At 36.1% G+C, this 14,476-nt stretch overlaps 1 protein-coding gene across 1 annotated transcript; it reads left to right on the forward strand.

Moving 5' to 3' along the window:
- The first annotated feature begins 5,350 nt into the window (after positions 1–5,350).
- On the forward strand, positions 5,351–13,548 carry LOC133329865 (STAM-binding protein). Its single transcript, XM_061538326.1, has 7 exons — positions 5,351–5,472; positions 5,951–5,991; positions 8,331–8,820; positions 8,886–9,207; positions 9,269–9,381; positions 13,281–13,383; positions 13,463–13,548. The coding sequence occupies exons 1-7, from the start codon at positions 5,351–5,353 to the stop codon at positions 13,523–13,525; spliced, it is 1,254 nt and encodes a 417-aa protein (XP_061394310.1). The 3' UTR covers positions 13,526–13,548.
- Positions 13,549–14,476: the final 928 nt, after the last annotated feature.

Consider the following 14,476-nt stretch of genomic DNA (forward strand, 5'->3'; position numbering starts at 1 on the left):
ACGTTTTCCAGCAGGATGTTAAACAGGACACACGACAAAATGTCACCTTGCCTGAGAGGTCCATTCCTACTTAAACTACTGACCTTGTGCAAGTAAAAGTTATCCTGCATATCCGAATTAACTCATCTGAATGGATAGGACTGTCGAATACGGCTTTAGAGTCGACGATTATTCGGAATGTTTCGATGTGTTTTTCGTGGTTCTTTGCAAGTAGAGTGAAAATCTGGTCAATGGTGGATTTGCCAGACCTGAAGCCGCATTGATATGGTCCAGTAATGTAATTTGCCATTGACTTCAGTCGTTCACACAGCACGCTAGATAACACTTTATATGCGATGTGAAGGAGACTTATTCCTCTATAGTTGGCACATATCTTCTTGTCTCCCTTTTTGTGCACGGGACACAGTATGCTGAGGTTCCAATCATTGCATGCATTCCTCTAGCCAAATTGTACTAATCAACTGGTGCTTGCTCCTTACCAGCATCTGACCACTGGTCTGTAATAGTTTGGCTGGTAATCCATCGGCAACTACTGCTTTATTGTTCTTCAGCCGATTATTTCCAACTCTGGCTGCATGTTGGCTAGGTAGTATACAGTATATACCCTCATATATTATTGGAGGATACCCCACTTCACCGCAACTATTTGATACCAGAAGTTTTTCAAAATGCTCCTTCCAGACCCTCAGCACGCTGTCTGTGTCTGTCACTTGGTTTCCTTCTTGATCTCTACAAGGGGATGTGCCTGCACCAAAGCCTTCGGTTTGGTGTTTTACTCGTTAGTACAATTTCCGGTTCATTCTGACTACTATACATCTCGATTTGCTGCCGTTTTCTTGTTCTTCTTTAAAAAAAAACAGTTTCTCATTTTTCCGGATAATTCTCTCTCGCATTTCTCTCTCAGGTTTGCCCTATATCATTACGTATCATTACGGCATCGTACCATGGGTTCTTTGATGGTGGTCTTTGCTACCCAATTGTTGTTTTTGGTGCAGTTTGTAGGGAGTGAGCAATTCTTTGCATTGTGCTTTCGTCAAGCAGGTGGGTAAGTTGAATGGAGTAGGTTTCTGCTATCTGTTGTGTGTGCAGTTTTTCGACGTCGAGTTTGCAAACCTTCGCTCCTCGGATCGACTGAAGGTCTAAAACACTGGATTAATGCATTTATTTTATGCCAACATGATAAATTTGATTTATCGTTGCTTGATCAGGAGAAATCCAGGTGGCCTTGTGTATATCGAGATGCTTGAATATGGTGCTGCTAACTACCATGTTTTTTGCTGCCGCGAAGTCGATGCCGTTGTCGAATGTTTCTTCATGGAGGCTAAATTTTCCGACGATGGGACCAAAAATATTTTATCTTGCGATTTGTGCATTAAATGGTCTGTTCCAGTACTTTTTTATAGGAAAGCTAGTAAAAGGGAAACATTTCAATATCGCTCTCAGAGTACAAAATAATTTGAAAAGTTCGGGAACGAAAATATAGTAAATATGCCAAAATTTTATGGCAATACTTCAAAATCAACATAACAGCCAATCAGATGTTGGCATTACTGTTTACCATTTTTACTCGGCCAAATTTTTCGAGTAAAAAGTTTACAAAGAGAACGCCATTTTGTTTTGTGTTCTCTTAAATTTAATTCAATATTTTACCAATTTTGTGGGTTGAGGAACGGTTTTCGATTAAAAAGATGCAAAACTTGTAAAAATTTTAGATTCTTTTAGGTTCTGGAAAGGAACTAAAATCTACCAGCAGAATTTTAATGTCATGGTCAGGGCAGTGGTAGTATGCTTTTTCTAGGCGCTTTGTACTTCTTGAGTACATACGCCAAAGCAAATACTGCGCCTGTTCTGTACAACGTGTGCACATTCCAAGTGGAAGAGGGACCAAAATAAACCTGGGCTTCGCCATGTTAAAGCCAGTCAGAGCCGTTGCTTGGTATCTATCATCTTATACGTCGCCCAAAATTGTCTCATATTATTACTGTTCGTTCTCTTCTAGTACGAGATTCCAAACACCCAGCCTTATCCGACACCTTTAGACTAAGAGTGACTCTCGCCCCAAATTTCAACCGTTTTGTCTGGGCATTGATGAATCGTTAAGCCAATCAGTCAGTTAGTAAGGTTTTAGTTGTATTTGTTAAAAGTAAGAGCTGTCATTCCGTATTTTTGGAGAGCGAAGTAAATGTCCCGTCCAATTTTGACCACCTAACGGACAACACTAGCCATTTAATTTATTTTGAATACGCACCTCATGGTATCTTATACGATGGTTCCAGACGAATTTAACGACTTCTTATAGTTTTAATTTTTTTTAATTGGAATTAAAAATGGATCTGTTCCAGAATCTGCAAGAATGTTCTATTAAACGTTTTTTTTTTCAATTGTTTTTCAATTGCCTCCTCTTTTATAAAATATATCAAAAGGTGATCAATCTTTTATTACTTTTTGATTAGAGAAATGTATGAAACTGTTTTCAATTCCCCCCTTTATAACAGTACGTTTAAATTTAACCGGATTTCTTTAACCCAGTGGGTTTCAATTGTCAATTCCTTTGCATATATGTCAAATAAATCCTCATAAAGTAGGTTAATCCAGTAAAAAGTTCTAAAGTAAATACCGTTTAAAATTGATTAGTACAAAAATAAAATAAATACAATTTTTATGTACGGGAACATAAATTATTCATAACTTTTTCAATTACCATATGTCTCAATTTAGATTAGGCGAGTTTACTTGCGGCAAGTCTTTGTTTGTTGGAGAGAGGGGCAAGGGGTATAGAAATGAAAAAAATTGCTCGTACCGACAATTTTCTGGGAATTCGTTTTGCGTATTTCGTATTTGTTGACATTTTATATATATTTAAATGTGAAAAAAAACAACAAATAAAAAAATATTTTGGAAACCGAATTGCCTTGTATAGACGCATGGAGCAAGTTCAAAAGAGAACGATAAAAATTGCCGCAAGTAAACTCGCCTAATATATAGCATTTCCACATTAAATGAAACCTTTTACAAATTAAATGAACCCTTTTCCAAATTAAATGAACCCTTTTCCAAATTAAATGAAACCTTTTCCAAATGAAATGAAACCTTTTCCACTTGAAGTGAAACCTTTTACAGATAGAATGAAACCTTTTCCAATTGAAATGAAACCTTTTACAAATAGAATGAAACTTTTTCCAAATTAAATGAAACCTTTATTCTTATCTAAGGAAATATAATATTTGCAGTAATTTTAAACCAATATTTGAAAATTAAATCAAAGAATATTGACAAATATAGTTGTATGGCTATGTAATTAACATAAATATTCTTTAATTCGATGTGATTTCATTTAATATCTGTACTACATAAAACTAAATAAATAGTAATACAAACTGGGGTATTTCTTGACATTTTAATAAATAAATATTTAAGAACAAGAATTGAATACCCGGTCCTAAATGCGAAATACAAATTTGACTTAATAAATTGTTGATGATAAGGTAACTGCTTATCTTAATGAAGGGGTTCCCGACTTGCAGCTTGTGGGATTTTCAAAACCATGTCCATAACGTAGTTAGAACAATCTTGCCGAGTAAGCTTTTGAATACTTCGCTCGATTACATCAACAATGTTATGTTCCATTGAAACGTCACACATAATTTTATTTTTGGAACATTAAAGGAAAATAAGCGTGGAGGAAATAGAACTAAGTTGTTGACACCACAAGTTTTAAGTCTGATCGAGTTCTATATAGAAAGTCAACCTGGAATTACCCTCAAAGCCATAAAAACTAAACTGTTGAGAGAAAATGATATAAATATTTCCACAAGCTGCATAGAATATGGATTACGGAAATTAAAAATTACGTTTAATATGGCCTCTATTGAAACAGAACGAAAGAATGACTCCAGAACATTAGGCTTGAGACAAAAATATGCTCAAGACTTTACAAAATGGATACCCCAACAAGGAGAAAAATTTATATTCATTGATGAGTGTGGATTTAATCTTCACATACGAAGAACCCAAGCCCGTTCAAGACAAGGAACAAGAGCACACATTGTGTTGCCTACGGTCAGAGGTCGTAATGTCACCATAATTGCAGCAATAAACAACGCGGGAGTTGTACATCACACAATCGTTTCTAATTCCAGTGTCAATGCAGACAGATTTAAATTATTTATAGAAATTTTTTTTTTTTTTTTTTTTTGAGAAAATCAGTCCAGAGTTGGAAAATAACGCTCAAATACACAAGCGACATGACATAAAAAATTTGATCGAATCCAAAAGATGCAACCTTAAATTCTTACCGCCTTATTTCCAATGCTAAATCCAATCGAAAATGCATTTTCAAAAATAAAATTATGTCCAAGAGCTGAGCTGTGTGACGTTTCAATGGAACATAACATTGTTGATGTAATCGAGCGAAGTATTCAAAAGCTTACTCGGCAAGATTGTTCTAACTACGTTATGGACATGGTTTTGAAAATCCCACAAGCTGCAAGTCGGGAACCCCTTCATTAAGATAAGCAGTTACCTTATCATCAACAATTTATTAAGTCAAATATGTATTTCGCATTTAGGACCGGGTATTCAATTCTTGTTCTTAAATATTTATTTATTAAAATGTCAAGAAATACCCCAGTTTGTATTACTATTTATTTAGTTTTATGTAGTACAGATATTAAATGAAATCACACCGAATTAAAGAATATTTATGTTAATTACATAGCCATACAACTATATTTGTTAATATTCTTTGATTTAATTTTCAAATATTGGTTTAATATTAGTGCAAATATTATATTTCCTTAGGTAAGAATAAAGGTTTCATTTAATTTGGAAAAAGTTTCATTCTATTTGTAAAAGGTTTCATTTCAATTGGAAAAGGTTTCATTCTATTTGTAAAAGGTTTCATTTCAAGTGGAAAAGGTTTCATTTAATTTGGAAAAGGTTTCATTTAATTTGGAAAAGGTTTCATTTAATTTGGAAAAGGTTTCATATAATTTGGAAAAGGGTTCATTTAATTTGTAAAAGGTTTCATTTAATGTGGAAATGCTATAAATCAGGACTAACTGAACTAGGCGAACTAAAATAACAAAACAAATCAAGAAGCTGGAAATCGTTCCAATCGTTCATTTCACTGAATAGCTCTTTTGAACTCGTTCGTTCTCGAACGACAAAACTCTACTATACACCAACATAATTACAAAACAAAACAATACAAAAAATAAGAAGAAACGAAAAAAGGAAGAAGTAGTAATGTAATACCGGAGAATTTTGGATGACTTCATAAAAAAACAACAATAATAATTATTTATTTTAAACAAAAAAAAATTTAACAACAAAAAAAAATCTAATAAAAATGTCTTCGTCAAAAGCCATAAATAATATGGGCATGGGTATTGTGGAACCGCAGGAACGGATGCACTATCTAATAAACTATGGCAAAGTCAATGAGATTGATCCAAAACAGCCAATCAATCGGTAAGTAATTTAACAAATTTAATCCAATTGGAGGAAAATCAAAATGACTTCCTTTGGAATAAGTGCATAGGTTTATTGTTTTGCAATGATCTGTTTGTGTGTTGTTGTTGTGGAAAATTTGGAAATTTTGCATAACAACAAACTTTTTTTGGCCGTCGATAACCTTCTATTGGCATAACTGCATTATGGAATGAGTGTAGAAGGTCCATTGAGACAAGGTCGTCGTCGCCGTCGTCGACATGTATGCGATGACCTTATTAGTGTGGTGGCAGGTTATGTGAATCCTTTTATGCGAAGGTTGAAGTCTCCTGTTGATAGTCGCCAAAATGCAAAAACAAAACGAAAACTGCACAGTCCTTGAATGCAATGCTGCTACTTCACACAGAAATATGCACATGCATGCATGGCGGTGTAGTAAGGACTAACTAACTAATGTGTATTATTAATAATGTCTTTTTTCTATGTTTTTTTCTTACAGTTACTATCGTTCGGGCACAGAAATGTTACGCATGGCTCATGGTATGAATATAAATAAATATTTTCTTGTTATTAATAACTTTTTAGTTTTGTTTATTAATATGTACCCAGTAAGCATCATAATTTGTTATTGTTTACAAACATGATTCATAGATTTGCAATCGCTACGAATGCCTTGTGAAATGTTTATCTAACTGAAAGATAAGATGGTTTTAATGCTGATCAGCAGGGGACACTAACAACAATTTTCAAAAACTGATTTTGTTTTATTCATTTTTATTACTAATAATTACTACCATTAAAGAATCGCTATCACTTTTATTTAGATCACTCCTGATCTATAAAAAAAAAACACATAAAACTGTATATAAGAAGAAAAGACATTTGAGTGGAAATTACTAAACTTCCTTATCGTAACCACAAACTGTTCCACATTCCCATTGTTGGATTTTCCATAATATTATCAGTTTTAAAACCAGTACATCAGTAGTGATTGCAGACTGAAACACTATATTTAGTTATTCCCACAACAATCGGATATACGCTTCGGAACCACCCGAGTTCGACTACCAAACGAAAGTTTTTTTTCCAAAGAGAGCAAACCATGCCCGCAGCTTTGCTAGCCATTCTTTTAATTTCGTACAGGCGTGGAACTGTTCGATTTGCGGGGAAATCATACGAAGAAACGTAACATCTGTAAGGTACAATGGTTGCAGTAATTGGTGCCATATGAAATGTACAACCCTGCGTTCACACAGGAATTGGAATTCCGGCTTAGTAGGCGATTGCGGCATCGTTTAGCTTTCAATCCGGTATTACTGCTACTAGTGTGACTACTAGTGGCAGCTTTGCTAGTTCTTGGTGATTTCAACGCTCAACTTTCAAATGAATGTCGCAGCTAAGCGCTGAATATATGCAATCCCAGGAGAATATTTCTCCTGGGAATTTATTTCTTTCCAAAGAAATAAACATGTACCTGCTGTTTCTTTCAATAACATCTGACAAAAATTCTCGAGTTATCGATGACACAGTTGGTAATTGCTGATATTTGAAAAATTCCAATTCTAAACCAGATAAATTCGCCACTAATGGGAAATCCTACCGGCCGAGATCTCTTCTTTCGCCAGGAGCCAAGGTTTTAGAGTGTCTATTGCTTCAGCATTTCGTTCTTGCTACCCACCAACAAGGTTTCAGCGAAACATATAGCAAAATTGCGAATGGCCTCAATCAGCAATGACCACCTGAACGGACAAATTACACTCTTCTGAGTGATATCAAGCGTTGGCTTACCAACTACATTAAGGTCGGCAAGACTTCGTAGAGTTCTGTGGGCAAAAATCCAAATATCTCAAGATTTTAATGAGTGTACCGTAATGCGGTGTCCTATCTCCAATTTTGTTCTATATGTATCTTGCGAAACTCTATATTCCTACATCAGATGTTTCAGTGGCGTTGTACGCCGATGTATATATGGTTATGGTGCTACTTAGCCACCATCGCCAACGCCTACGGGAGCGCAATCTAAAATTAACCACTGCAAAGACTACTGTGTCGCTCTTCTCTTCCTGGACGCGAGAAGACAATTTAGAATTTGAAATTTCCGTCCATAATCCGAAAATCCTTGTTGTGGACTTCGATAACCTCTTTCATTTCTCATCGCATTCCAAAACGTCAACTAGAAGGTTTTTTGAAAGTTTTGAAAGCTTTGGCTGGTACCTCTCGGGTGAAAAGAATAAAGAAACGTTGGTAACGAAATACAAGGCCATAGGTGGTTTCATCCTTAATTATGCTGACACAATCTGGAATTCTATATTAGCGACATACAATGGAGATCCTTGCCAACTAGTTAAAATAATGCACTCCGAATTGCAACAGGGTGTGACAGAGGCCTCGTCCTTGGTAATCCTGTTCGATTCTGGCACAACTAAGATGCGGGTATAGCAATGTTCCCAATTCATATCCAGAACGCATTTGTTGAAAACGTGTTATTGAGGGTACCGTTATATGTGACTGACAAAACATAAACCGATATATCCAATTTCAATACTAAACATCCAAGTAGCAATGCGTATACACATTTTTGAATGTTATTTCCTAAACATTGCGAGCTCTATCTCGCTTTTAATACAAAAATACATAGCTAAGAATTTTATTCTTATCAATAATATAAGGTCCAAGGGGCTAGTGTTTTAATTATCCGTTCAGATTAAGAACTCAATTTATTCCGTTCACAGGCTTTGATCCAGACTGAAATAGACTCCGATAAAAAATAACCACAAATTTTTAATTTAAATGTTGTTTCATGACTACATTTACATTTATTTATCAACTCTTGGATCTAATAATTAATTTATATTCATATTTTATATATTCATTTACAGTTTATTTAAAGGAAGGAAATCACGAGAATGCATTCATTTTATATATGAAATATTTAACGCTCTTCGTTGAGAAGATACGAACGCATCCCGATTTTCCGAGCATTAAATCAGAAATGAAAACCATTAATAAACTAATAAAAGATGATGTAATGCCAACATCGGAAAGGCTGCGACTAAAACTTCTCGATCGTTATCAACGAGAATATGAACAGTTTTTGGCCAACAAAGAGGCAGAACGTGTACGAGAATTGGAACGTGAAAAAGCACGACGGCAACGTGAATCAGCATCTAACAATTCTTCGCATGGCTCTTCTATTATACCCGCCAATCTGCATGTTCAAATTGATCCTGAAAATACACCCTCAGCACCGGATTTGGGTCTGCTCGATCAGGTGGTATATCCAAATGATTTTCCCACCGGTGGTGGACAAAAAAGTAACCTGCTATTGCCAAGTGATAATGTGGATAAGGACAGCAAAGGTGGCATGAGGTAAAACACCATATTTTCTTTTAAGGTCATACATTTTAATTAATATTATTCTATTTTAATTTTAGTATTCCCACAAAACCTACATTTGATCGTTCAACAAAACCTCAATATGAACGTTCCGATTCCCTGTTGGCCGGTTCCTTGCGTATGGTAGTCATACCACAAAATACAATGGATATTTTCTTACAGTTGGCCAAATCGAACACGGCAAAAAATATTGAAACCTGCGGTATATTGGCTGGGTCATTGGCGAAAAATCGTTTGCACATAACACACATTATCATACCCAAACAACATGGTACCCCCGATTCGTGTAATACCATGAATGAGGAGGAAATATTTGAAATTCAGGATGATCAAAATCTAATAACATTGGGTTGGATTCATGTAGGTTTTTGATAAAAGGCAGAAAAGAGAGTTATTAATTAACATTTTTTTTATTTTTTAGACCCATCCTAGCCAAACAGCATTTTTATCATCTGTGGATTTACATACTCAATTGGCGTATCAATTAATGATGCCTGAAGCTATTGCTATTGTCTGTGCGCCCAAATATCAAACGTAAGTTTAGTATTTTTATTTTTTTACTCTATTGTCGTTTCAAATAGTGTGTTGCAAAAATTGAAATATCATATAAATCATGGACAGTTGAAAATTATTAATTTTGAACAATTTTGTAAATTAACTCAATCAAATCTTTGCTAGAAATCAATTGCTTAATGCCTGAATATCATAGAGGTTGTTGTTGTTGTAGCAGCCCTATTGCTTTTACACAATGGGCTGAGGTGACAGACGTTGGCCGAGTAAGACTCGGGTCGTTTCGGATCGTAGACCCCTCTGTCGTGGAAACGACTGGCTTTCCTTTTCATTGCAACTCCGATCATCATAGAGGTATTTTCTTTTCCTTGTGTTGATCACGACCAAATCGTTATTGTCTACGAAGATAAATACAGCTGTATTAGATGGACTCTGTATAAAATTTAAAAAAAAATTTATGGGTTAATCACTGTTTGTTTGCCTGCATCTGTAGCCTTACCCATTCTGAAGGTTTATCCTCATCACGTTTAGCGATTGTCCTTAGTTTTTGCCTGCTTCTTTGTAAAACAACTATTTTTAGTTCATCATTAGGTAGTTTTCTCCAACAACGTCCGTGATAAATAAAGCCCATTCATTCGAATACGCTGCTGTTGAGAGAACGGTGCCTGCTTTCTTAGGTCTCCTTTATCGCAGGCGCCTTATTTTCACAGTGTATTGTCTTGACCACCTTTTTATAAGGTGACCTGGACAAACCGAAGGTTACGACGATCGATATAAGATCGGTTAAATATTACCACTAGTCGGAAATTAGGAACCCTTAGTTGAGTAGCAGTGTCGTTTCCCTATTATTCGATGGATTTTAGCTCTTCCTTGCCACTCTTACCAGGGATCTTCATCGACGAAACCGATGCATAAGAACCTGTTTGTAATGCTGCAAGGGATTGCGCGGAACTCATCCACAGGTTTTGTTGGTGGATTTGCTGCCGCCGCAGAAGTCGACGCTGCTGTTGAGAGAACTTTCTGCTTTGCGGATCTTTGTCTGTTGCTCTGTCACAATCCTGGTTCTGTGTTTTGACAGCACAACACCTGATGGATTTGATTTAGTGGGTTGTGTTTGTTACTCGGAGAGGGATTGTGTCACACCCACTTTTCTGGCGATCTTAATCTCGCAGACTTAGACACTCCTTGCCCTCTTCACAGTAAAAGATTGTGCCAAAAAATTTTCATTATTAAGAAACCACCTCGCAGCTCCTGGCATACTTTTTTCAGACGTGTTTGAGCCACCCAGTGTTAACTTGAGCCATCTTTAAACGCGATATCGGAATTCCTTAAATCGAGATTCGCAATACAATTCGGATAGTTCCTTGAGTAGGTCCGAATATATTTGCGATCCCTCCTAATTTGAATAAATTCTTTGACACTAATCGTACTCCAGTCCCGCTCGATGAACCGATGTTGTAGCAGCTCTACTACAACAATGGGCTGAGGTGAAAGACGTTAGCCGAATAAGACTCCTGTCATTTCGGATCATATACCCATTCGCTTGACTGACAGCATCCTGGTTTCATCATGGAGGTGATCAACGCTCGTCATCTGGACACAGCCGGTTGCAATTCGGAGTGGATTATTTTGAGTTCTTTGCAAGGATCTCCATTGTGTGTCGCTAAGGAAAGAAGTCCAGACTGGGGCAGCATACTTAAGGATGGAACGACCTATGGCCTTATGTGTCGTAACCAACGTTTCTTTATCCTTGCACCCAGGAGGTGCCAGCCAAAGCTTTCAGAACTTTATTCCTAGCTTTCACCATCTGTTTGATGTAGTTAGAATATGAGGAGAAATGAATGAGGGTATCGAAGACCACCACAAGGATTTTCGGATTATGGATGGTAGGGATTGACTTCTCGCGTCCAGGAAGTAAAACGTTACAAAGTAGATTTTGCAGTGGATAATTTTAAATTGCGCTAAATAGTTGGAAATTCTTGCACTTACGTCGTCAACATTAACGCTGGACTAAATAATCGTACAGTCATCGGTGTACGACACCACTGAAACATCTGGTGGAGGAATGGGAGTTTCGCAAGTTACATTTTGAACAAAGTGGGAGATTTGACAACGCCTTGCGGTAATCCCATTTTTATCTTGCGATATTTGGATTTTTGGCCACAGAACCCAACGAAGGCCCATTAAGGTAGTTGGCAAGCCAACGCTTGATATCACTCGGAACAGTGGAATTTGTGATGTCGGATACCAGCTCGGAATGATTGACCGTATCAAACGCCTTGGACAGATTTAAAGCTGACACAATGGTCCGTTCAGCTGGTCGTCGCTGATTGGGGCCATTCGCAATCTTTGAAGTAATATCTTGCAATGCCGTCGTTGTACTATATGATCCCCTGAAACCGTGTTGGTGGGTAACAAGAACGAAATGCTGTTTCAGAGACGGAAGCAATAGAGACTCTAAAACCTTGGCTACTTATGAATCGGGCATACCCATTTGTAGTTTGGGCTGATGAATCGTCCATTGCGTCAATTTCGCCTCGAATGGCTTCCGCCAAGATTGACGTCCTCTTTCATCAGCTTTGATGATTCACTCTGAGATGGAGGAAACACCTAAAGCACTCCTGTGTTGACCACAGCGAGGTATCCATAGAGTCAAGGGCGAATCATCCGAGAGATAGGTCGGAAAACTCTCCTTGCTGAGACTAAAATACTCGTTTTCAGGCTTGCGTTTATATCATGGAGTGTTGTTTTTGTTGTTGTAGCAGCCCCTTTGCTTTACATAATGGGGTAAGACTCGGGGTCGTTCCGGATCGTATATCCCTCTGTCGTAGAAATGTAATGGAGTCTAGTGGGGTTGGGAGGTTATTCAGGTGGCGCCAATTTCACCTCAATTGACTTTCGGCTAGATTCTCATCCTCTTCAAGGGTGATCATTCGACTTGAATTAGAGGGGAAAACTGAAGCACTGTCTGTCAAAGGTAATAATCATCCCATAGATTGGCTAAACGGTTTCTTCATCTAGATTGTGTGTAATGATCCTCTACGATCTTGGGATCAAGGGCACTCTATCATTTCTTTCGAGACTCCCCAAGGACCACTGACTGTCGCAACAGCTTATTTATTTCGCAGCTACCCCATGAATGTTATTGAACAGTCCATTATCGGCAACCTGTGAACGTGTCAAGAAACACTTAAGCATAGGCCCAAAAGCATACATTATTGAGAACTGCATGTTCTCGACAGCTACCGGAAGCAATGAAAGGTGGTCGCCTTTACATTTTCATGCTTCTTTAGGTACGTTAATTTTCTGTTTTTTCGGAAGAATGTATTTTTGTGGTAGGCTACTCTATGCTTCGATACGAACATGGCTAACTCATGGCTAACGATTTTGACTTTGACTATGTGGAAGGGGATTTGGGTTTTATTTCGATCCGACTCTGAACCTCTGCATTGACTACTTATATCAAGACCATTCCTTGCGAGTGGATAGTTGATTGATCCAGTTTTTCGGTGCTTTCATAACCTTTGTTAAGTATTTTGACCATGATGCCATCTAAGGTTTATATTTCCTGCAGGACTGTGGGTCTTTCACTAATCGCATCACTGTAAAAGCCACGTAGTGAATGTTGGTGCCTTTTCGACCAAAATTAAAAAGTGTAATTAGAAACAAAAAACTGAAGTGATTGTACTAAATTATTGAAAAAAAATTAATGTTAATAGATTTTACTTACTTGGAACCTAATAAAAACAACAAAATTTATATTTTAGCCTAGGAATTTGTTACTAAAACTATTAACTATTATATTGCCATACACGGGCGTTTAATAACTTTAAAAATGACATTCATTCATTCAAAAGAGCCATAAAACGATAATACTACGATATTACCCGGCACATATAATTAAATTTATTATTTAATTTCAGTACTGGTTTCTTTATACTTACTCCAAACTATGGTCTGAACTATATTGCTGAATGCCGGCAGTCAGGCTTTCATCCGCATCCAAATGACCCGCCTCTATTTATGGTATGAATGAAATTAAAAAATAATTCTCATAATTCCTTGATATTCATTTAAAATTGTCATTTCACTATACCCTCTTTAGGAAGCCCAACACATACAAATGGATGCCGGACAAAAAATAAAAGTTGTCGACCTACGAAGATAGTTCCAGGAATTTTATGTCTAAACAAACGGACAGACGACCGACGACGACGACTACAGAAACAAGGAGTCAGCAATATTGTACATTTCCAAAGAAAACAAAACTATGAAACGAATTTAAATTTGAATACCAAAATTAAAGCAAATTGGCAAAGCGAAGAAAAAAAATACTCTTCATTACTCGAAATGGAAATTTTCTTGTAACCCGAAAAAAATGAAAACAAAAATTATTGGCTAAAACAAAATTACATACTATTACATTTTTGGCTTGAAAAAAAGAGAAAAAACAACCAACAAATAACCAAACTACTAAATTATTATTGTGCAAACAGCATTATATACCTATATATATATATTTATATATTTTAAAACTTTAGTAAAAACAAAAGTGCTTTAATTGACAAAAAAGAAGATGAGGAAAAAAATATAATCGAACTAGAGAAAATATGGAATGAAATCAAAAAAATACACACACACAACATACACACTTATTTTACATGAAAAAAAAACAAAAGAAATAAGTGTGTTAAACTAAAACTATTGAAAATAGTTAATGAACCCAACAGCAACAAATACGTATTGATGACACTTGATATTTTTCGAGAATGTATTTATGTCTAGTTTATAAAAGATAAAAAATAATAAGTAATAACAATAACTAACAGAACAGAGTAGCCGAAAAAAAAGAAATAACATTAACTTGAACTAAAATATTTTTTGAAAAATATTGTTTTTGCCTCTCTTAGCATTTGTTCTTCAAAATACTTGGAATTTCTTGTCGCATAATAGCTTTATATTAAATTCTATTAACCATTCATTTTTGTTTATTTTTATACTAACTTTATGAGAGAATAGCTTGGCAAAATCAAAATTAACACTTAAATTTATTGTTAAGTAGTTTCCTTGAGAGCTGAAAAGAACACAAATTTAATTCTAACTTACCTTCATATACACT

Source organism: Musca vetustissima, unplaced genomic scaffold, assembly GCF_032173495.1.
Source record: "Musca vetustissima isolate MV318-11 ecotype Yass unplaced genomic scaffold, APGP_CSIRO_Mvet_v1 utg5835, whole genome shotgun sequence".
Lineage (NCBI taxonomy): Eukaryota > Metazoa > Arthropoda > Insecta > Diptera > Muscidae > Musca > Musca vetustissima.

Bases quoted from the DNA above. Each gene is read 5' to 3' on its own strand.
- LOC133329865 (XM_061538326.1), top strand. From the start codon at position 5,351: ATGTCTTCGTCAAAAGCCATAAATAATATGGGCATGGGTATTGTGGAA. The intron at 9,208-9,268 runs GTAGGTTTTTGA...TTTATTTTTTAG, and splicing joins TAACATTGGGTTGGATTCAT to ACCCATCCTAGCCAAACAGC. The intron at 9,382-13,280 runs GTAAGTTTAGTA...ATTTAATTTCAG, and splicing joins TGTGCGCCCAAATATCAAAC to TACTGGTTTCTTTATACTTA.